This window comes from Notamacropus eugenii, chromosome 3 (genome assembly GCF_028372415.1).
Source record: "Notamacropus eugenii isolate mMacEug1 chromosome 3, mMacEug1.pri_v2, whole genome shotgun sequence".
In the NCBI taxonomy this organism is placed as follows: domain Eukaryota; kingdom Metazoa; phylum Chordata; class Mammalia; order Diprotodontia; family Macropodidae; genus Notamacropus; species Notamacropus eugenii.
Genome location: NC_092874.1, coordinates 285119319 through 285144236, shown reverse-complemented (window position 1 = coordinate 285144236; position 24918 = coordinate 285119319). Strand labels below are relative to the sequence as shown.

Sequence of the window (24918 nt, the reverse complement as noted above, 5' to 3'; positions counted from 1 at the left end):
TATTAAGTGATGTTCCACTACAATCACAGACCATAGTTTTTACAATTATTTCTCAGCTGATTAATGTCCATTTTGTTTCCAGTACATTGCTACCAGAAGGGGTGTGACTCTAAATACTCTGGGATGACTCAGACACCTTTATTTCTATCCCAGACATCCTTGGGGCCCAGTAGCAGGATCACTGGATAAAGGGCTATGGACAGGTTAGTCACTTTCCTTGCATGACTTCAAACTGATATCCAGAACCACTGGACCGATTCATGGCTGTCCATCTTCCCACAGCCTCACCAACACTGACCATTCCTGATTTTTGTCATCATTGACAATTTTGGGATATGAAGTGAAACTGTATAATCTGTGGTTGTTTACTTTAATTTGTCTCTCTCTTCTTGTTAATGGACTAGAGAATGTGTTCAAATAATCATTTATATTTGGAATGAGTTTCTAAGGTTTAAATATAATAATTACATCTTGAATTTTAAAATTACACATAGCTTTTCAAAATCACTTGTTTTCTTTCTAATCAGTACTGTATTCCCACGTTAAAATATTTTTTTAAATTTAAATTAATTTTTTTCCTATACATGTTAAGCTCCTTTTGCCATAATAAGTTGTAGGAAAATAGATGGCACAGTGGAGAGTGAACTGGGCCTGTAGTCAAGAAAGATTTGAGTTCAAATCTCCTCTCACTTGTTGGTTGTATGATCTTGTACAAGCCATTTGACCTCAAATGGGAATAGTAATAGTACCAACCTTCCTGGGTTATTGTGAAGACCAAATGAGATAATATTTGTAAAGAATTTAGTACAGTGTCTGGTACAAAGTAGTCATTATATAAATGCTACCTATCATCATTATTATTTAGATTTTCCACTTAGCTGCTAGTACCACTATTAATTATAATTAGTTTACCTTCATTTGTTCTTTTTTAACATTTCTAAATTTACTATCATTCCAGATAGAATTTCAGCCCAATTTTGGTTTAATTCAAGTCATCAATTATTCCAAGTTGTTTATATTGGAAAAAGTAAGAATTCCCCTTTTCAGTTAACTTCTAATTTTTGGTTCTGTGTAGAGTTCAAAGTAACAATTCATGTTTGACTCTGACTAATGCAAAGTAAACAAAGGGAAAACACAAAAGTCTCACAATGGATATATTGGATATATTTTCGGTTTAATCCCTACTTTTAAGTATTCTTTATGGGAATACTACTAATACATCAATTGACCAGCAGCAGCATTTGACAGTACTGACTACCTCCTCCTTCTTAAGCCTTTCCCCTTGGCTTTGGTGATACTCTACTGTCCTGTACCTTCTCCTGTCTTTGACTCCCATTCACCTCACCCCTCACACTATAACGAGTAGGGACTGTTTTTTGCTTTTCTGGGTATTCCCAACAGTTCCACAGTTCCTGGCACATAGTAAGGGCTTAAGAAATGCCATCTGACTAACATAAGAGGCACCAAGGTATGGTGCAAAGAGGGCTGGGATTTAGAGTTGCAGGACATGTGTAAGAGCACAGGTAGTGGTACTTACTACCTGTGGGATCTTGGACATGTCACTATCTGGGCTGCAGAAGGAGACAAACTATGCTTGTTTACCGCATCCATCAGAGACATTTATTATTTCATAAGCAGCTTGCTTGAAGAGAAAGTCTGGCCAAAAGATTCCCCTATTAATCAGAAAACTCTTATTCGAGCCATTTCCAGCTCGCAGTGATGGTAATGATGGAACAAAAGATGGACACGTTCCAGGGCGACAAAGGAACCAACGCACACAAGCTTTAATTATGGCTCTGAATTATGTGCCAAAAAAGAGAACATTGGTAATGTGGGCACATGCTAAGGAAGGTGACTTCTCTGAAAAACTAAGGACATTCCCTTTCTAGATCAAGTCAAAGGCTCTGATGACTCAGGGGATTAAGAATTCATAACAGCATTTTCAAATTCTAATCTGGTCCGAGATTCTGGGGGGCCCAAGGATACTGTGACATGCCAGCTTTTCATTTTTGTAACATAATGAAGGCCAGGGCTGCAGGCTTCTCTAGGCCCTGAGTCTTTTCCAGTTCTGATCAGAGGACAGGACATGATCTCAAAATGCTCCAAACTAATCTCATCTCTTCGGCAAAAACCAGCTTTTCTTGGTTTCAGTGCCACCAACATTCTTCCCTTCCTCTAGGTTAAGTCATCTTGGATTTCTCCCTCAACTTCTCCACTAGCTACTATCAAACCAGGCCTTCTCCCCTCCCACAGGCACGACTCTCTCTTATTCAAAGCCCCTATTAAGATAAGATGCATAAAGCACTTGGCAAACCTTAATCTATACATGCCAGGTATTATTAGCTATTAGTACTCAGGCCCTTCAAAGATCAGAGAGAGATTACCCCTCCTATTCTCTCTCTTCAAATTCTTCTCAACCCTCACTGCACAATGTTGCTACAATTATCTTCCTCAAACAGGGCTATTTAAGTTCTAAAATGGGACCCTATCGCCTAGAGCATCAAGTTCAAGCCTGGTATTCATGGTCTGCCAAAACTGGACCCTGTCGTATCACTATGACTTTATTTTCTGCTACTTTCCGTTGCTCTCCCTGATGTTCCCTGTTGAGGCCTTTGCTGGTTCTGTTGGCCCAGGGTAGAATGGCCTCTCCTTCTTTCCATCTCCTGCCTATTCTTCAAGTTCCAATTCAAGTTTGATCTCTTTCTAGAAGCCTTCTTACCATAGCCAGAGATTTAGAGCTGGAAAGCTCCTGAGGGAGTGGCAGATTCAGCCCCCTCATTTTCCAAGGGGTCTTTCTGTTTCCAAGTCCAGTGTCCTAGCCATATCTGCTACTTCTCTAATCTTCTAATTAAAATTATAGAGATTTAAAGGTGCAAGGAATCTCAAAGATCATGCATTCCAATTTCCTAGGCCATTAGGTGGCTCAGTAGATAGAGCTCTGGATCGATAGTCAGAAAAGCCTGAGTTCAAACTTAGTCTCAGATACTTTCTGGACGGTAAGCAAGTCACTTCATCTCTGCCTCAGTTTCCTCAACTGTAAAATAGGGATAATAACAGCATCTATCTCACAAGATTTTTGTGAGAATCAAACGAGAAAACATTTGTAAGGTGCTTAGCAAAGTGCCTGGGACATAGCAGGGACTTGATAAATGCGTGCTTCCTTCCTCCCACTTGCACAGAGCTGAATGTGATTTGGTGGTTAATTGACTGTAAATGCGCCTGACTATTTCTAGCTGGCCCCAGATCATACTTCATATTAATCCACCCTAGACATCATAAGATATTCTGCCATCCTCCTGCCACCCATGGGTACTCTCAGCTGGTCTTTCTCTCCTGCCCCCTGCCTCTCTTACATATAAACACTCCCCATCTCTTTCTCTGGGATCAGTAATCTAACCACAGGACTAGCAATGCTAGTCCTAGACATGGTGTGATGATCAGCTGGCTGCCCTGTGACGCCCTTCTCTGGCCACTGTCTCTTCTATATGTGACTTTGAGTACAGGAGTGGTGTTGGGTCCCAACTTTTAACACTAGAAAGAGCTTAATAAGTGTTTTATTCCTTCATCCAGATGGTAGAGCCAGAGAAATTCAAGATATTGACCAAGAAGATATGATGGGTAGTTCACAAAAAAGTCACCAAAATGTGCCAAATCTCCAAATTTAGTCTCATTTCCTATCTAAAAATATACTTTACAAGACAGAGCTTCAACTGTAGAGAACAGATTCTTTGCATAACTGAAAAGGAAATTTTCTATCAAGAGAGTCAGAGTTAAAAAGCATTTACAAGCTGCTACAGTACCCAGCCATAGTTAGCTCAGTGACACATCATTCTTTTACAATTCTGGCACCCCAACAGGTGCTATACCTGCTGAAGAACCTGGTCATATTGATTCTTTTGGAGCTACAAAACATAACAACACCAATTCAGTGTCCTTTGGAATTACTTACTTTACGTCAGGGCTATTTGCTAGGCCAACTCAAGAGCTAAGTAAAAGCTACAGAAGAAAATAAACTAATAGAGCTATAACACCAAAGGTATACATGGCCCGTTTTACATTTATTAGAATAAACCATATTTATAAAGGGTTTTAAAGTTTGCAAAGCACTTTCCTAAAAAGTATCAACAAAAACAAAGCCTTCTAATGTTGATATTTCTATCCATTTTATAGATGAGAAAACTGAGGCCACATGGTTAGCTGACTTGCCAATCGTATTTACATTTGGCAAAAAAAAGAAATTTTAATAATTAATCCTGTAACTCACTTCTTTGTTCCTGTCTGACCAGTGCTATTGACTAGACTTCTTTCTCCATCTGCCAACAGCGTTGGCCACCAAACACTAGCGACTCCCTCATCCTCTAAGATTCCTCTGCCCTGTGACCCTTCTTCTGATTGGTCATTTTTCTCCTAAACTCCCACTTCAAGGAAGCACTCTCCAGGCTACCCAAGTTCCCTGCTTCACTGCTCTTTGGGCACTACTCCTGAGTTTCTGGCTTTCCTTCTTCATTACGTCCCTTGGAGGATATTTCTAGGTGGCACAGTGGCTAGAAAGCTGTCCCTGGAGTCATGAAGACGAGCTCAACTCCAGCCTCAGACACTTAGTAGCTGAGTGACTGACAAGTCACAGCTTCTGTTTGCCCCAGTTTCCTCATCTGTTAAATGATAAGAGCACCTACCTCCCAGCATCAAACACCAAATAATATTTGTAAAGCACAGTGCCTGGAACACACTTAACAAATGCTTGCTCCCTTCACACCACCAATGTCCTTTTCAGTGTTGTCTCTCCCCTCCCTCCTTGGAATATAAGCTCCTCAAGAGTTCTTAGGTGAATTCCCAGTCTTTTTGTTTCTTTTGTATCCTCAGCTTAGCATCGAGCTCAGCACATACTAAGCACTTAATTAATGCTTATTTGGGGCAGTGGATAGGGTGCCTAGGCAATATTTTAGAACTAGAATTCCCCAGCTCTTTACAGAGAAGCAGGATGTTTGTTTCATCAGATGATCTCCTGGACTGGAGACAGTTACTACAATTAATCGAAGTTCCATCTCTTTTTAAGTGTACTTCCATTTGTATTACTGTGGCTGTGTTCTTTGTTCTCCTGGTTTCACTGACTACATTCTGCATCAGTTCACACTGTTCTCATATTTCTCTAAATTTTCCATATTCATCATCTCTTATGGCATAACAATTCTGCACTATCCTCAGACTACATGATTTATCTCAGCTGTTCCCCAATTGATAGGCACCAATTCTATTTTATGTTTTTGCCACCACAAAAAGTGCTGCCCTATATATTTGATACAAATGAGAAATTTCTGTATTTGACCAATATGCCCAGTACTAAGATCACCAGTTTAAATTATGAACAATTTTATCATTTTCTATGGAGTTTTCTTGGCAAAGATACTGGAGTGGTTTGGCATTTCTTTGTCCAGGAGACAAAGTAAACAGAGGTTAAGTGACTTGCCCAGGGTCACACTGCTAGTAAGTGTCTAAGGCTGGACTTGAATTCAGGCCTTCCTGACTCTAGGCTCCGTAGAGCTGCCTCAGAGTCAGGAGGATCAGCCTTCCGGAAGGAAGCTTCAGTTTCCTCATCTATAAAATGGGGAGAATAATAGCAGCTACCTAGGATTGTTGCGAAGATAAAATGAAATAACGTGTACACTGCTTGGCAAACTTTAAAGTACTTATATAAATGCTGTTATTATGTAGTGCTAAACAAAAGCTATGACTATTATTCTATTTTATCACCTTCCCATAATCCCTCCAAAACTGACTGGCCCATCTTCTGTCACCTTCACCAACTTGCTTGGTGTGAGGTGAACCCTCAAAGTTGTGTTGATCAGTTAGTAATTTGGAGTGTTCTTTCACCGGACAAGTAACGGTCTGTACCTGAATCCAGTGCCTGATATTCCTCAGGATGACTGGAGATGGCGCAGGATGCAATGGGAGACCTTGGTCCCATGAGGTCAAGGTACTCACTGAGGTTGAGGCAACACCCATTCATTGAATAAGCCCCTTTAAGAAGTAAACTGCACATTCATCCATAGTATTGACATGAGCACTGAATAATTCACCAACTATTGGAGATGTTCTTTTTCTTTGAGGGCTCCTTTAAAACTGCACATATACAAATATTTTGTGTGCTTTATATCAGAGTGAGTCCCCAAATATTTTAAGCATTTTGTAGTTATTTTGGATAGGAGCTCCATTCCTATCATTGTCTTTTTGGTTTTGTTATTATTACATAGAAATGAGTTTTATTTTTGTGGGTACACTTTTACTGAAGCTTTTAATTATCTCACACCACATCTCTGCTGATTCCCTAGGATTTTCTAAATAAAACATTATATCATCAGGAAACAGGGATAGCTTTGTGTCCATTTTGCTTACCTTTACACATTAAATTCCTTTCTCTTGTCTTATTGTAATTGGTTGCTTTCCTAGAATATCAAATAACAGCAGAGAGAGTACGCATACATGCTCTATTCTCAAATTTGCTGGAAAAGCTTCTAGTGTTTCCTCATTACATATGATACCTTACTTTTTGATATTATTTTGATATTATTTTTTTTTAAAAAATCCTCTCCAACCATTCTGGAGAGCAATTTGGAACTATGCCCAAAGGGCTACAAAAATGTGCATGCCCTTTGACCCAGCAATAGTGCTTCTAGGACTGTATCCCAAAGAGATCACAAAAATGGGAAAGGGTCCCACATGTACAAAAATATTTATAGCAGTTCTCTTTGTGGTGGCCAAAAACTGGGAATCAAGGGGATGCCCATCAATTGGGAATAGCTGAATAAATTATGGTATATGACTGTAATGGAATACTATTGTGCTATAAGAAATGATGAACAGGAAGACTTCAGACAGGCCTGGAAGGACTTATATGCACTGATGCTGAGTGAAAGGAGCAGAACCAAGAGAACTTTATACACAGCAACAACCACAGTGTGCGAGGAATTTTTTTGGTAGATTTAGTACTTCATTGCAATTCAAGGACTTAAAAAATTCCCAATGGTCTCTTGAGGCAAAATGCCTTCCACGTCCAGAGAAAAGAACTATGGAATTTGATCACAGAATGTAGCAGATCATTTTCTTTTGTATTACATTTTGGTTTGTTTTATGATTTCTCCCATTCATTTTAAGTCTTCTATGCAACATGACTGAGGTGAAAATGTATTTCATAGGAATGTATGTGCAGAACCTATATAAAACTGAATGCTGTCTCAGGGAGGGAGGGGGAAGGGAGGGGAAAAAAATCTAAGTTATATGGAAGTGGTTGTAGAACACTGTAAACAAATAAAATAATAATAAAAAGATCCTCTATGCCTATACATTGAAAAGGGGTTTTTGTTTCAGTTTTGTGGCATAAAAGAGAGTTATATTGGGTCAATGCTGTTTTTAATAAGATTGATTACATTGATTGTATTCCTAATGCTGAACCAACCTTGCAATTCAGATATAAATCATAGTGAATGATTTCTTGCATGAATTGCTGTATTCTGTTTTGACAGAATCTTATTTGAAACTTTTGAATTGATAGTAATCAAAGATGTTGGTCTATAGCTCTGCGCTTCATACTTCTCTGTTTTAGTTATTAGGACTATATTGTCCGTTAAAGGAGTTTAGTAGAGTGATATTTTTTCCATTTTGGAGAAAAATTTGCGTAGTTGGTTTTCTAATTTTTAAAAATGCATATTTGGTTCATTAATTGTTCTGTTCTATTTTGTATAAACTTTTAGAGACTTTTTTATAATTTTTTTAATATTTTTGGAGAAATTTTTCCTGTGAGCACTGTTTTTCCAACATCATAGAAATTTTGGTATATCATTGTTATCATTTCCTTTCACATAATCATTAATTGTTTTTATGACTTTATCTTTTAACTTGCTTATTATTTAGGATTGTGTTGTTTCCCCATCTGCAACATAAGGATAATAACAGGGCCTACCTGCCAGAGTTGTTGTGAGGATCCAAAGAGACAACGTATGTAAAGCACCTGGTACACCCTAAGTGGTGCTACATAAATGCGAGCTATTATTGTTACAGGACCTTACCCTCATTTCTGTCAGTCTCCTAGTCCCAGCCTATATGCTGACACCTCACTCTGATTCTCCTGTCACACTACCAAGAGTTTCTGCTTTCTGATTTCCTCTATCCCATTCCCCAATTAGCACCTATTCAGACCTCATCTCTTTCTGCCTTAGCCATCATCTTCCTTGAAAGGGCCTTAATCTCTGGAGGCTACTCCCAGAAAATAACCAACCATGAAGGAGGCTGTGTGGCTTGATGGGAAATTCTCTGTCTGATGGATCATGAGTCCTACCACTACATACGCATTATACCCTCACCATCACCACTCTACCTCCTTAAGGCCTATCCCACCTCTGGATCTAAGCTCCTCATCCATTCTACTTTGGAAGCTGGTCACCTCTGAGGACATCTCCTCCCCCTCTCCTGAGGGAAGACCCAGGCTTGGGGAGCTTGTCCACTGCTCAGAGGTGGAGGTCTCTTATGGTGCCCATCCCCTCCACCCCCATGGGTACACACTTTAATGCCTCCTTCATCATTAGCCCTTCTAGAGAAAGAATAACCTCCTATATTCCTTTCTCCCACCCAAGTCTTTCCAGTCCCCTCTTCTTATCCTGCTCTACAAAATCCCCCACATAGATATTTAGAGATCCTCTCTCTGCTCAAACTCATGGCAAGCTGGTCCCTTCTCACTCCTTTCTCCCATACTGCACATGACTTTCACTCATCTCATTTCTGAGAGAATGTGGATTTCAGTCTGCCAAATAGTAATCCAGTTCTTTTCCATGCCTTCTCCTTCCTGCTTTTAGCTCCCCTTAAATCTTTATCTTCCTAAATCCTTTTGTCCTCTGATAATTCTTTGTTTTCTCTTTGGCCTTGAATTATTGTTTTTTTTAAAAAAAAGGCTTTCTCGGTCGTGCCTTACCTTAGAAAGCTGAGTTGATGTATGGTTTAGTCTTTCCTGGTTAACTGTACTTTTTTTTAAGCATTCTTTTGTGTCCCTAGTGCTTAGTACAGTGCCTGACTCATAGAAGGAACGCAATAAATGCATGATGAATGATTGGCTGAATAGTTTAGAATTCATATAACCTATTCAATTCTGGCTTCTTTTGGAGGAATCAATCAAATGTTTCTTCTATGTTGAAATTCCACCGTTTTTTTTAACCAATGCTCAGTTTTCTAGTTATCTTATTTGGGGTGCATCACAATCTTTTCCTTGATCTCTCTTAAAGAAGTGGTCCTAGGCTATTTAAATGAAGATTCCTTGATAAAGATCTTTCTCTTAACTACTTTTAGCCTCTTTAATATTCATGGTTTGGCATTGAACTCCAGAACTTAACTACTCTGTGCCTTGGTGTTTTTGTCAGAAATTTGTACTGATTTGTACAAGTTCTGGTGATCAGTTCTCTGTTCTCAATATTTATAAAGGACAGATGTGTTTTCACTTCCTAGAGTACTATATTCTGACTTCATAAATGACTGTGTTTTTCTGAGAATCCTACAATCTTTCAGTTATCCTTACAAATCATGTTTTCAAGATCAGTCACTTTGGCTGACATAAAATTCATCTGTTCTCCCAACATGGTTTTCTTTTGTTTTTGTTTTGCCTAAATTTCTTCCATTTCTTTATTAGGTTCCAAGCATGTCATTTTTATTATGGCCTTTACTGTTTTGAAAAAACTCTATCACCTGTTCTAAATAGTCCTCTCGGATTTGTTTTATTGATTTCTTCTATCCTGAGCTCTGCACCAGTTTCCTCTGAATTTCTTCCTATAACAGTTTAATTTCCCTTTTAAACAATTCTGGAGTTTCTTGTTCTAACATTTCTAGAGATTCTGCATAATTATTATCTTTATTTTTCATTGTGAAATTCTGGTTCAGTTTCCATAACACTGCAATATTTATTCACCACATCGTGATCTTGTATTTCCTGCTTGCTCATTTTTCTCTTTATTATTTTCTTGGCTAGTTTGTACCCAACCTCTCAGGCAGCGAGGTGGCATAGTGGATAGAGCCAGGCCTGAGAGTCAGAAAGATACATCTTCCTGAGTTCAAAGTTGGACTCAGATATTTACTAGATGAATGACCCTGGGCAAGTCACTTAACCCTGTTTGCCTCAGTTTCCTCATCTGTAAAAGGAAGGAGTTGGACAAAGAAACCTCGAAGGTCCTTTCCGGGTCAAAATCTATGGCTTTATTATCTTTTATGTTTATCTCCCCTCCTCTTTTTCTTCTTCGAAAACAATAAAGATTTAAATGGCAAGAGGCACATTAACCAAGATTGCAAAGAAAGAGGATTTTTATAATGGTCAACTTAAAAATTTACAATATTCTCTTTACAGCTGATTTTCCTAAATGTGTTGCATTTTAACCCTGCATCTCCTTTATGTAGTTTGCTAATACCAAAGATGTTTTTAGTGGTACATCATATATCTATGATAATATAACTTCATGTATCATTTTATCCAGATTAATCATACTATACCTTTATTTTTTTCTCTTCCATTAATTTCTGGACACGTTCTCTTAAAGGCTTGACCAAGAATTCATTTGCTTGTATTGGAGAACTAAATAAAAAAGAATTAGGGAATGATAAGCCATCATATACTTTAAAAGGTGTCATTTATTTTGTCTTATTATCCCCACAAAAAGCAGTGTTTCTATGATCTTAGATGATTTACTCTTGATTATGAGTCTCTGCAGTTTTACATAATGGTGCTGTCACCTCCTTTTTCTTTTCTTAGAACCCTAGGAGTTAATCAAGTTTACACAGGACATTTTTTATGCAGGTCATTATTATTTTCATTACTTAAAAACCCAAATATTAGGCAGCTACTTAGGATAGAAACTTTCAGCCAATTATAATGATTCAAATTATTTAAAAAATGAATTCATTTGGTTTCGCTTCTGAATGCTGGTCATCATAATCCCAATATCACAGAATATCAAAATGGGACAGGACCTCAGAGGCTACTAGTACAACACATGCCTGAAAAAGAATCCTTCTGAATTCTATTTTTGCCAGAAGACATACAATGAGTGCTATGCTATAAGTGGGGAGCAACTGCGGCGCCTTTAGAAGGACTCAGGCCAAAAATGTGATTATTATCATCACTATTACTTGGTTCGCATTTCTTAACGCAGTTCACATAGAACCAATCTGAGACAAAAATGGCCTCATCCTATTATTTATTTATGTTTGGTTTTCTCTGGCAAATTTTCCAAAATGGATAACTTAATTTTTTTTTCACTTGAATAAGAGTATTGCAATGAAATATATCTTCTATAGACCTTCTGAAGGCACTTTTGGGACAGCTCTAATAGATGATCAAAAGTGTTTGGAGATCACTGCTCTAGAGGCAGAATCAGGTCAGCAGCTTTTAACAAAGTGAATGTTTTGAGGAAAAAATTAGAATCAGAAAATGAATGATTTAAAAGCCTCCTTGAGAGGTCATTTGGCTTAACCTGCTTTCAAGCAAACAAATAACTAAGCTAATAAGGAGAGACGTTAATTTAAAGAAATTTCCTCATTTAGTAAGTAACCTTTTGGCACCCATTTTTCTCTGTATCAACAGCAGTTAGAAAAAGCCTACATTACCTGTATGATTCACCTTTCTGACCCATTCAGTCATCTAAGCTGCCAATCCGGCCACTTTGCATTCTGGCTTCCACTGTCCTGCTTCCGCCCGCCTGGACCAGCACTCACCACATCAGGCCCAGACCTCCTAGAACCCATCTGTGCTTCCAGTCCCTGGAGAAGTTCATTCCCTCATCATGGAAGCTTCTACTCAAATGGGCATCTCAGCTGGCTAATGAATGAATGCAAACCAGTCCTCTTAGTCCATCAAGTCTCCTGACTGGTGTTAGACACCAGACCAATATTCACTTTTATATTCCATCCAGCTCTCCAGCTGTCAACCCAGGCTACCTTAGCATCCATTTGCCATGAACAGATATCCCAGGCCACCCTACTTTGCTTTTCTTGGCTCCCACTTCTCTAGAGGCCTTGTTTGTCCCCTTTAGCTCCCTGAAGGGCGAGGGGTTATCACTCTTTTTACATTTACATCCCAACTCATCATAAGCACTTAAGAAATTTTCATTTGTTCATTTATTTATTCATTCATTTCTCACCTAAAAAGAGTCAGGATAGGAGTGCCAGGGTATGAAGCTGTGTTTTCATCCCCATACAAGAGGTTGGCTTTGTTTTCAATGGGAGGATTCGATGCTTCTTTGTCCAAGAGAACAAGCAAAACCTTCACAGTGTCTCTGCCACAGTAAGCAGTGCCATGATTAATGGCATAAGATTTTGGCTAAAATCAAAAATAATTTCAAGCAGATGTAATGAAGACTGTACACACACACACACACACACACACACACACACACACACACACACACACACACACACACTCATCCCCTCCTCAGCCCACCCCTATTTCTCACAGTCTTCCATTATCTGTGTCAATACTCTCTTTCCTGTGTGGGCTAATCAAACGCTAACTATGACTCCATCAATAAACATCTGTTAAGACACCTTTTATGTGCCCAGCACTTGGGGATACAAAGACAAAAGTTAAATGATCCCTACTCTCAGGGAGCTTACATTCTGCCATGGGAAATACCATGGACAGAAATAAGCATCTAGGAAATAGATACCACTCAAATACAAGGGAACATTTCAGGTGGGGGAGGTCATGAGCAGTGGTGAGAATGACAAGAGGCTCCATGGGGAAGGCACTACTTGCTCTCGGGGATCCAGAGAAATGGAGGCAAGGTGGGAGTGTATTCCAGGCATGGGGAATAGCAGGGGCAAAGGACAGAGGTGGAAGGTGGAGCACCTGCCTGCCTCCTGTGTGAGGAGCAGAGGGGGCCAGTTTGGCTGAACTGCAGAATACAGGAAGGAGAGGCTGGAAAGGTAGGCTGAAGTCACATTGTGTAGGTTTTAAAAGCTAAGTAGGAATTCATATTTAATCCTAATGGAAAAAAGGAGTCACTGGAATACATGAGGTGGGGAAGTGACAGTCCTAGTTATAGCTTAGGAAAATCATTTTGGTAACTATGAGGCACAACCACAAAATGGCAAAATAAGAAGTACAAATTACACATGAAAACCAGTGTCACTGGGCCTCAGTTTCCCCAAATGAAAAATGAAGAGATTAGACTAGATAACCTAGAAAGTCCCTCCAAGTCCAAATCTATAGCTTTGTAGAGAGGAGTAGGATCAAGAAGAAAGAGAAGAAGGCTGTGCCAAGACACCCAGGCCCAAGTTTTCTTCCTGTCAAGGCCTGACCATAGGACTCCAGGAATGACACTTTTTTGTATCTGTTTCCTGAGGCATCACATGGGGATAATACCCTCAGCCTAACCTTACAGGACTGTTGTGAAGATTAGATGACAGAAAACAGCAAAGTACTGTGACCATATGACAGCAAGCATCTCATTGTAATTTAAAATGGTGGTCGTTGTCCAACATTCTGTCTCAGAAACAGTGGCACCAAGACAATGTTTGAGGCAAACCTCAAAAGGCTAGGGACATATTCCAAATACCCTTCACTTCTACTTAATAACTCATAGTGCTAACATCCACAAACCTACCTAAACCGCTTCTAGTTTGTTGTCAGGACCAATAAATTCCATCTGTTTATCATCATTTATTTATTACTATATGGAGACAATATAAAAGCAAGCACCAAGTCCAAGCCTCAAGAAATGTCCCTAGTTTTATGATTTGAGACTTGCTTAAAAGACTACATTATGACACCAGGTTCTTGCTGCTTTCAGTCCTTGACATGAGAGGTGGGAAACTCCTGAGCCCTCAGCAGCAGGTGCTGCTGGTCCCTTTATGCCACGGGCTCTGGATCTATCACTTGACTCATGCTCTGGTAGGCAGTCAGAGGTCAGGGATTCTTGGGAACAAGGCCTGGCGCTCACCCCTTTAGGCTTAAAGAAAATACACATTGGAGAGGCAGGGCTTTCTCCCATTTGCACTGTCATAGTATGGGGCAATCTCAGCTATGATGGTGTCCTTCGATATATCTCCCATTTGCACTGTCATAGTATGGGGCAATCTCAGCTATGATGGTGTCCTTCGATATAGCTCCTCCTGATACGAATCTAATGTAAGGACAAGAGTTAAGCAAAGTCTTTCTTTCTAAACTGGCACCCATTATAGTTCTGTCTGTAAGGTCAATACCACAGAGCTATGTTATGAAAAGGTCCTTAACTGGCTGATTACAAAATTTATTCTAGGGCAAAACAATATTACAACAAGCTTCCTATTAGACATTAAAAGTACTTCAAAGATTTCATTGTTACAGGTACTACCCTCCACTGATGAAGAGTCTATGCGCTGATAAAGAATGCTTTTAAAAGCTTCTGTACCCCAAGAATTCATCACCTGTAGCCAACGGGGCGATGAGAAACTAGAAAACTGATCTCTGCCTTTCTTTTTTTTTGTACAGGTATGTACAGAGTTAAGGGATGTCCATAGTCTAGTATAGAATGAGAGATTCTAGAGCAGGGGAAATTACGCTGAGGAAAAGGTGAATTCGACCTCTAGTTCACAAGCACCGCTAGGCATGATTTGAAATTGACCATCGAAAAACCTAACATTCCTTTATAATGTCTAGTATTCCTTGCCTCCTGGGAGATGAAAATAATGTTATTTTATAACTGGTATCAATGGGGAGAAATTGGGATATGCTTTAGAAAAACTGACATGGTAGCTAATTAGCAAATATTTACACATATTTATAAACTATATCTAGACTACCAAATGAGCTAAGGATCCTAATATTTTTCAGGATGGAAAGGAACTTAAAGATTTTGAATTAATAGAATGCTATTGCTGGAAGGACTACATTAGAGGTCAATTAGTCCAAACTCCACATTTTACACTTGAGGAAACTGAGGCCCAGGAAAGGTAAGTCACCTGCTAAGGTTACACAGGTAGTAAGTGTCAGAGCTGGAATCTGCAGCCGGGCCCTCTGACTCCAAGCCACCATTTTGTCTGCTCAACATTAAGTGATTTGTTTAAGGTTACACAATTGTACTTAGCATTCAAGAAAGGACTAAAACCAGAATGCTCTGACCTTTACCCAGTATTCTTCCCACTGGGTTATGCTGCCTCAGATGGTAACATTCAATTTAGGAATATTTTTAGTTGTTCGAAATTGACAACCAAAAAACTCTAACATGATCTTACTTGAAAAGATTTTCATTTAACAAAGTCTCAGGACAGAAGAAGTCACTCTCTTCTGCCTTAAGCAAGTATTGAATCATATTTTCAATGACAAAAGAGATAATTCTTTCTTTAGAAGGTTAAAAAGGAAAAAGGCAATTCATTACCCGTGCTGGGCTGCTGCCAGTGGTGTTAACAACTCTGTCTTCTTGTTGAGAGTTCATAATATTTTTAATCCTCAAATCCAAATCATGAGTAACTTCCTCCATCGCTTGCCGGAATGGATCCCCACTGCTTCGGCCTTTTATTAACTCTGTCTTTATTACTGAGAGTATCCGACCTCCTGCAATTCTGAAAATAGGAATAAGGCATCATCCTTCATTGTAATATTGGCAATGCTTCAATAGACTTGTCATTTTGAAAATCAGATTTTCACAGTTAATCAACACTGTTGAAAGAAGGTGAGTGATCTTTTAAGTCAAACAGCAGCCTCTAGGGAAACAACGAGTGGTCTTTTGATGCAAGCAACTTAAGGCAAAATAAAAGTTTGTTTTCTAAAGGTAAGAATCATTTCTACCATTAATGGCAACTTCTCTTCTTGACTTCTAAAGACTAGAGGCAAAAGATTTTTTTTTATGAAAGACTAAAGAAAATGTCAACCAATTTTGTAATGGGCATCTTGGAACATTTCTAACCAAAAAACTGAGCTTTTCATTAAAAATTACTTTAGACAAATTTGCAATGTATATAAATTTACAAGAACAGTTCCACCTATCTTTTTTTTTTTTTTGCTGATTCTAACAAAATATAATACGGTGACCTTTTATTAAGGGGATTTGTTCTGTCAAAGGGCCATACTTGAGGCCCTAGAAGGTCACAGGTGGCCTCAAGGCTGCAGGCTCCCCACCCCTGCATGATCCATAACAACCATTTATATGGTTGTTAAATATAGTATTTCCTCTTCTGTCATAAAGGACTCTCATTATTAAAGTTAGCAAGTAAAAGAGTATTAAATAAAAATTTCTAATAATACCATTGAAAAAAGCACCTCTCTAGTGCTGTATGAAAACTCCAGGGAGTTCTCCAAGGCCCAGAAATTCAGCAGAAGTCAACAGCATCTGGTAAAAAAAGATCAAGCAACTCTAGGCCACATTAGTGCAAGTAATGAATCTGGGATGAAAGGTAAGAGTTCCTCTGAAGTCCAGTTCCGGTCAAATCACACCTAAAATATTGTGCTAAGTTCTGGAGACCACGTATAGATAAACTAGAGGATTCTCAGGAGAATGTGACTACGACACAGGATACAAACTAGGTATAGACTGACACCTCACACCGTACACCAAGATCAGATCAAAATGGGCACATGATTTAGACATAAAGAGTGACACCATAAACAAATTAGAAGAGCAAAAAATAGTCTATCTGTTGTGTCTATGGCGAAGGGAGGAATTCATGATCAAACAAGAGATAGAGAACATTACAAAACGTAAAACAGATCATTTTGATTATACTAAATTAAAAGGCTTTTGCACAAACTAAACCAATACAATCAAGATTAGAAGGAAAGCGGAAAGCTGGGAAATCTTTACAGCAAGTGTTTCTGATAAAGGCTTCATTTCTCAAATAGAGAACTGAGTCAAATTCATGAGAATATGTCATGGCCCAACTGATAAATGGTTAGAGGATATAAATAAAGTTTTCAGATGAAAAAAAACAAAGAATCTATAGGCATATAAAAAAGTGCTCTAAACCACTTTTGATTAGAGAAATGCAAATTAAAACAACTCTGAGTACCACCTATCGGATTGGTTAATAGAACAGAAAAGAAAAATAATAAATATTGGAGAGGATATAGGAAAATTGGAACATTAATTGGTGGACTTGTGAACTGATCCAACTATTCTGGAAAGCAATTTGAAACTGTGCCCAAAGGGCTATAAAACTATGTATACCCTTTGATGCAGCAATATCACTATTAGGTTTGTATGCCAAAGAGATTATACAAGAGGGAAAAGGACCTACATATGAAAAATATATATAGCAGCCCTTTTCACGGTGAAAAAATATTAGAAATTGCAGAGATGCCCATCAATTGGAGCACAGCTGTGCAAGCTGTATATGAATGTAATGGAATGCTACTGTGTGATAAGAAATGAACAGGCAGATTTCAGAAAAACCTGGAAAAACTTGTACAAACTGATGCAAAGTGAAATGAGCAGAACCAGGAAAACATTGTACACAGTATCAGTAATATTCTGTGATGATCAACTATGAATGACTCAGCTCTTCTCAGCAACACAGTGATCCAAGACAAGTACAAAAATTCACAAAGGAAAATGCTATCCACATCCAGATCAAGAGCTGAGGGATTCAGTGCAGACCGAAGCATACTTTTTTCACTTACTTTGTTCTTTTAAATGTTTTTTTCTTTTGATCTGTTTCATCTTTCACAATTGTGACTAATGTGGAAATATATTTTATATGATAGCACATATATAATCTATATCAACTTGCCTACCATTTTAGGAAGAGGGGAGAGGAATGAAAAAAATTTGGAACTCTAAATCTTGTCAAAATGAATGCTAAAAATTGTCTAAACACGTAATTGGGGGGGAAAAGAAAATACTATTTAAAAAAAAGAAAAGAAAGTGACTAAGACAACAAGGAATCTAGAAACCAGATTTTGTGAGGATTGCTTGAAGGAACTGAGAGTACTAGCATTAAAACAAGAAGACAGTGTCTTCCTGATGCCAAAACACTTGTTTGGAATGTAAACAATTTAGTCAGTCAGGCTGCTACTACATCTGATACATTCGCCCCTTCTTCCAACACCCTATATTTGGTACAATTGATTTTGTGAACCCAACTGCACAGCTTTACATTTATTCCTATAAACATTATCTTGTAACTTTAGCATTCTGTTCAAATATGTTGAGATACTTCTGGACACTGATTTTGGTGTCATTTATGTAATGAATACTGGTTTAATTTCATTTTATCCACAAACTTGAGAAGCATAACAGCTGAATCTTCATCCAAGCTATTATAAAAATGCTAAAGGTTCTGATATGCAAACCCAAGTGCCAAAGCAGAGAAAGGGATCTATGGATCAATTTTGCTAATGAAAATTGATGCAAAAAAATTTAAGTAAAATCTTATTATAGTAATATATCTATAAAATTACTTACTTTGACCAAATTGGATTCATACCAGAGATTCAAATATGGCTCAGCATTATGAATAAGCATAATTAATCAAATAAAAAACAAAAATAACAGAAACCTACATGTAATTGGGAAACAATAAAATAAATGGTAAAAAAAATCACAAAAACCACATGATTAATTCAGTAGATATAGAAGAAGCTTTTAACAAAGTTTAGCATTGTATTGGGTGCTGACACAATTAGTGGGCATGACCTGGATGAAGATACAGCAAGTCTGAGAAAGACTGATCAGACAAGTAGGAAAATAACCTGGATAGATTAGTGTTACAAAAATCGAGAGTATCAAGAGGATGGTGGTCAGTAAGTCATTCAACAAACATGTGTTTGCTATGTGCTAGTCACTGCAAAGCACAAGGGATACAAATATGAAAAACAAACACAGTGCCCACCTTCAAGGTGCTTAGAATCTAATGGAGGAATACAACATACAAAAGAAAGCTAATAAAGAGAAGGGGGCATCTATCCTCCAATCAAAGACGTTCCAGAGACAGAGGATGCTAATGAGATATAATCAACAGTTAAGGGCTGCAGAGAATTCAAGACTGAGAAAAGGTTTTCTGATTTGACAATTAAGAAATCACTGCCAACTTACTTCGGAGAGAATGATGTCAACGAACGATGAGGTGAGAAGTCAGATTCTAGAGAGATGATAGAAAGTGGAATAACCAATTGTAGAGAGCCTTTGCAAGAAGTCTAGCCACACAAGGCACAAGAAGTAGAGGGTGACTGCCAGGGAAGATGGACAAATTAAATAAGGATATTTTTTAAGGCTAGGGAGTTTGCAGATTGTAGAGAAGCAGCCAGTAGACAGGGAAAGAGTGAGGATTAGTGAGAGTAGGGATGGTAGTGAAGGGAATCTCCTTGAGAAGATGAGATAGAATAAGAGTGAGTAAGCAAGTGAAAGAGAGAGGGAGAGGGAGAGGGAGAGGGAGAGGGAGAGGGAGGGAGAGAGGGAGGGAGAGAGGGAGAGAGGGAGAGGGAGAGAGAGAGAGAGAGAGAGAGAGAGAGAGAGAGAGAGAGAGAGAGAGAGAGAGAGTGAGTGTGTGTCTGTGTGTTTGTGTGTCTGTGTGTCTGTGTGTGTGTGTGTGTGTAGAGGGGTTTGCCAGGGACCGGAGAAAGGCTATCTCTTCATGTGAGACAGTTGAAGATAATGGCCATTTGACATTCAGAAGAAACAGCCCACTTCTTATTTCAACACTAGGTATAGAGGGGAAGCTGGAATGAAACTGGGGGGACCTACTAGATTTGTGGTATCAAAGTCCAGCAGAAAAGGGAGCTTCTAAGCTAAACGTAAGGCTCCCTGCAAACTGCATATTGTCTTAGAAAAACCACATATCAACACTATCTATGTTTTATTGTTCCTTTTATTTATTTTTGTTAAATACTTTCCAATTATAGTTTAATCTGGTTCCAGTCTCATTCAACAATGTTATAGGCCATATGAGGCCCACAGGTCATGTGGCTGAGACCTCTGCCCTGGACCACACTCACATCTCTGAGCATTTGAGTTCACCAAGCACTAATACACAGAATCTCTTTCTTTTGCCTTTGACTCATTAATGAAACACTGTCATAGCTGAGCTAGTAAGTTAAGCAGCTATTACTACAGTGGCTCACATTAGAGTTCTAAGTACAGAAATACCCTGATTCTTTAAAACTCAGAGTAGAACATGTTCTCCATTTGCTAATCTCCATTGTCTTTACTCTGCATTTATTTTGTGAGTATTTGTACACACAACATCTCCTCAGTTTTGTCTCTGGAATTCCAGCAGCTAGGTGGTGCAGTGGATAGAGTGCCTGGGTCTGGAGTAAGAAAGATTCAAATTGGGCCTCAGTCACTTCCTAGCTGTGTGACCCTGGACAAGTCACTTAACCCAATTTATCTCACAAGCAGGGGTTGAAGCAGGAAATGACAAATCACTCCAGTATCTTTGCCAAGATGGGTCACGAAGAGTCAGACCCAACTGAAAACAACTGAACAACTCCAGCACCTAGCACAACACATGTGGCACATAGTAGGTCTTTAATACATGCTTGTTGATAGACTAATTGACATCCTTACAATGGCCTTGCAACCCTCTTTGTTTGCCTATAAAACACAGTAAATGCTTGGCCATTGTTAAAACTCACTTTCCACATTTGAATTACTGGAATCAAATGATCTGTTTTCAAATACATCACTTTAAATGCTTTTCCAATTCTGTGCCATTTCCAAAAACCATCTTTCTAAACACAATGATTTTTTCAAGTATACTATCTGCTTTCATTAACTCTCCCTGGGTTGTATCAAGAAAAAAAAAACCCATACCATAATTAATGACTAATAATGGTCACTCTTTACATAATACTAGTTTCTTTGGCTTGTTTCTTTATAAATTCCTTTATATGAGTTCTTATGAGCTGACTTATTTACTTAAGGATATTCAAGAACTGAGATACAGCTGAAATGAAGACTTAATAGAACATAATACCCAGTGGGTTATACAATATTCACTCTTTCTGGGAATAAACCCTTACTGGAAAAAGTTTAAAAAAAAGAAGAAGGTATATTCAAAAGCTTGATAAAATATGAAGCAGCTTCAATGCCTATTCTAAGAACAGGAAAAATTAATTACATTATGGCAGTCAGCTTTGGGGACTTTTTCCTTTTTCTCATTTCCTCTACAGGAAACAAGCTGAATTTTATGACTAATACAACTCTTTAACTCCACTGTATTAGGGACAAACTGTAAGACAGTGGCTTTTGACCCCATTATGACCTCTGACAAACAGACACAAGGAGAGCTGGAATCCATCTTTGTTGGCTCAGGCAGTATGTGTTCAGGCAAACATCCATTTGGATGTCACTAGAATCCTAGAGTTGAAAGTGACCTGAGAGGTCATCTGGTCTAACTCCCTCCCCATTCAATTCATGAATCCCCTGGAAAACATCTCAGACAATTTCCATTTCAAACCTTGGCCCCACAGACTAGATAGAGGGGTGGGGAACCTGCAGCCTTGAGGCCACATGTGGCCCTCTAGGTCCTCAAGTGCGGTCCTTTGCCTGAATCCGAACTTCACAGAACAAATCTCCTTAATAAAAGAATTTGTTCAGTGAAACTTAGATTCAGCCAAAAGACTGCACCCAAGGACCTAAAAGGCCACATGTGACCTCAAAGCCATAGGTTCCCCACCCCTGGATTAGGACTATGTAGGAAGAGTTTTACAGCTATGTTATCCCAGCCCAAAGTAAGACTTGGGGAGAAGGGCATATGAAGGGGAACAGGGTATTTTAGCAGTTTCATCCTGGCCAGCCTGGATAGACGCCAAAGGGGGAATGGATCGAATATATTATTTTAGAAGTTACAACGTCCCTAAAGACCATTTAGGTGAAGAAAAGGGAACAAGCACGGATTAAGTACCTACTATGTGCCAGGCACTGGCGAGGCCCTGTACAAATATTACCTCATTTGGTCCTCACTACAGCCTTGGGAAGGAAGTGTCATTATTATCCCCATTTTGTAGATGAGGAAACTGAAAACAGAGGCTTAATGACTTGCCCAGGGTCCCACTTAATAAGTGTGAGGTCAGATTTGAACTTCTATCTTCCTGACTCCAGGTCCCACACTCTATCCACTAGGCCACCTCATTGCCACTTGTTTGACAAATGAGGAAACTGAGGCCCAGCAAGATGACAGGATTTGCCCAGATCTGGACCCAAAGTAAGACCCCATGACTCCTCAGGGTTCTGTCATCTAAACCACACTGGATTTCACTGGCTCTTGGTGGCTTACCTACACCTCTATCGCACAGGCATCGAACTGGACTGAAGAAAGCCTGAAATCATAGTCCAGACTCCTGAGACTATGTCAGAATGCAAATGCTCAAGACCAGAAAAAGAAGCTGCTCAACAGAGGAGGATTTAGGGGGGAAACACAACTAATTTCACCCATTCTGAAGAGATAAAATGATTATTTTCCCCCCGATCTTTTCAACCATTAGACAGTTATCTCTTTTACTCCATAAGGAAACATATATTGATGCAAATAAAATCTGGTTTCAATAAAACCCGAGTTCCCATAATCAGTATGATTTTTCAGTGTACACCTTGATACTTTGGGGGATCACAGAGCTGGACAGATCTCAGAAGCAATGTAGACCCGCCCACTCATCTGACAGATGAGGGACTGAGGTGCTGGGAGGAAAAGGACCTTCCTGAGGTCACAGACGTAGTAAACCACAGAGCCAGGATGTGAATCCAGGTCCTGTGACTCCATGCCCAGCACTCAGTCTGCCAGGCTATGGACCTGGGATGTGACCAATGTCAGGCCTTCTCATTCTGGTATAACTTAGTTCTATCTCCCATTCAAACTTCTCTACAAGGGGTGCACAGCACATGCTGGGGGCTTTCCTACACCCTGATCAACAGAGCATGTGGGCAAGCCATTGGTTATCCCTTATACATGCTACTCAACCAATTTCTTATGTGTGTGTATGTATATTTGTACATGTATATGTAGACGCACATATATAAATGCTATACCGCATACATTTGCGTTGTTTAGTCATTTCAGTCATGTCTGACTCTTCGTGACCCATTTGAGGTGCTTTCTTGGAAAAGATCCTGGAGTGGCTTGCCATTTCCTTCTCCAGCTCATTTGACAGAGGAGGAAACTGAGGCAAATAAGATAATGGGAGTTGCCCAGGGTCACCCAGCTAATAAGTATCTAAAGTCAGATTTGAACCGATGAAGATAGGTCTTCTTGATTTCAGGTCTGGCATTCTATCTACTGCACCACCTACCTGCCCTTATTATTTTATGTGCATGTGTGTGTATAAATGTTGAATGTGTACGTATATGCATGTGTGTATATATACATATACATATATACATATAGAGAGAGAGAGAGAGACAAGGGATGAAAGGAGAGGGAATTTTATTTTTCCTTTCAGTGAAAGATCACACTTTATAAGGAAAAATTATGAGTGATGAATTTTAAAATCATACTTATAAAAAACCCTTGGTAATAATACTTGAAATACTAGAATGAATATGTATAAATATACATGAATATATATGTATATACATGCATATGTATATACATATATACATATGTATGTATATATACACATGCATATACATATATGTATATGTGTGTGCATATATACATACACATAAATATATGTACACAATCTAGAGATAGATAACAGAACTATCACTTGCTTTAAAATAAACCTGAAATAGGGAATTTAAAACCTTGCAGACAATAGGGAAATTCAATTATTTTAGATAATCTGAAGCCTCTGACTGAAGGAATTTTCTGGTGAATACAGCACATGTCAGATGGTGGCACCTACTGGAAAAATGTGAAGATGCGGCCCAAGTACAGATGTCAAGGCCTATGGAAAAATAAAAACATAAAAATTCAGGAAGAATGTTTTGCTGTTTCCTTCCTCACTCCCAGGACTTTCAAGGGGTTTTCCAACGCTGCTCTTCCTCCCATTCCACTATCCCACCCACAGCAAAAAAAAAAAAAAAAAGGAAAAAGAAAGAAAGCACTAGGGGGAAATATTTTTTGTTGAATACAGCAGTTAACATCAGACTCAAGGGCCATCATCCAGACCTTTTCACCCCAAAATAATGCCTAAGAACATGATCTGGAACATCAGAAACTCCTAGAGTTTCTCCTCAAATCCTAGACAAAGGACCTGCCATCTTCTTGGTTTGGGAGCTTTCCCATGTAGACTTTTGGCCTACATATTGGTGGACTTGTTTCTATCCTCTAACGTCCTCAAGACAAAGTAGGCATCGAAATCAGTAATGTATTTGTTCTGATTACTCCAAAAGACTAGGAAGGACAAAAAGGAATTAAAAAAAAAACTTAAGAGTTTTGTTATTGGAAGAGTCGAAGAATCAAGGAATTTTTTGATTGGAAGGTAGGCAATCATCTAGTCTAACCTCTACTGGCCAAAGAATCACTCCACAACACAGTCAATGGGTAGTCCACCAGTCTCTGCTCAAGACCTCCAACGAGGAGGAAGCCACTCTCTTACAAGACTCCATGGCACAGCTTTGTTAGGAAGTTCTTCCTAGCATCAACCCTTTTGTCCTGCCTGGTTTGGCCTTCAGCAGTCAAGTGGGACAAGTCTACTACTTCTTCCCCATAACAGCCCTTTAAATACCTGAAGACCACTCTCATGCTCCCACTGTCTCCTCTTCTTCAGGCTTCCCATTCCTCCTTCTTTCAAAATCAGTCCTCATAGGATGTGGACTCAAGGTCCTTCACTATTCCGGCTGCCTTCCCTTGGTGGATGCCCATCAAAGGCATTCCTAATGGCAGTATGCTAATGGAGCCCCATATTCTAGATATGGCCTGGGCAAGGCAAAGAATAGCAAAACTAGCAGGCCCTTCTGAGGCCGAGGAGCAAGGTCTCCCACCCAACAGCACATTAGCTTCCTGACTATCATATCACATTGGTGACTCAAACCACTGAAA

General features: G+C 39.0%; 1 protein-coding gene across 2 annotated transcripts in view; it reads right to left on the bottom strand.

Moving 5' to 3' along the window:
- The window catches only part of PARPBP (PARP1 binding protein), an 82407-nt gene that overhangs the window by 7355 nt on the left and 50134 nt on the right, over positions 1–24918 (bottom strand). For both annotated transcript variants that reach the window (XM_072655739.1, XM_072655740.1), the window contains 3 exons: positions 15384–15567; positions 12168–12346; positions 10522–10603 (listed from right to left, as the gene is read on the bottom strand). In XM_072655739.1, the coding sequence (XP_072511840.1) occupies positions 10522–10603; positions 12168–12346; positions 15384–15567 (445 nt within the window). The remainder of the gene's footprint in view (positions 1–10521; positions 10604–12167; positions 12347–15383; positions 15568–24918) is intronic.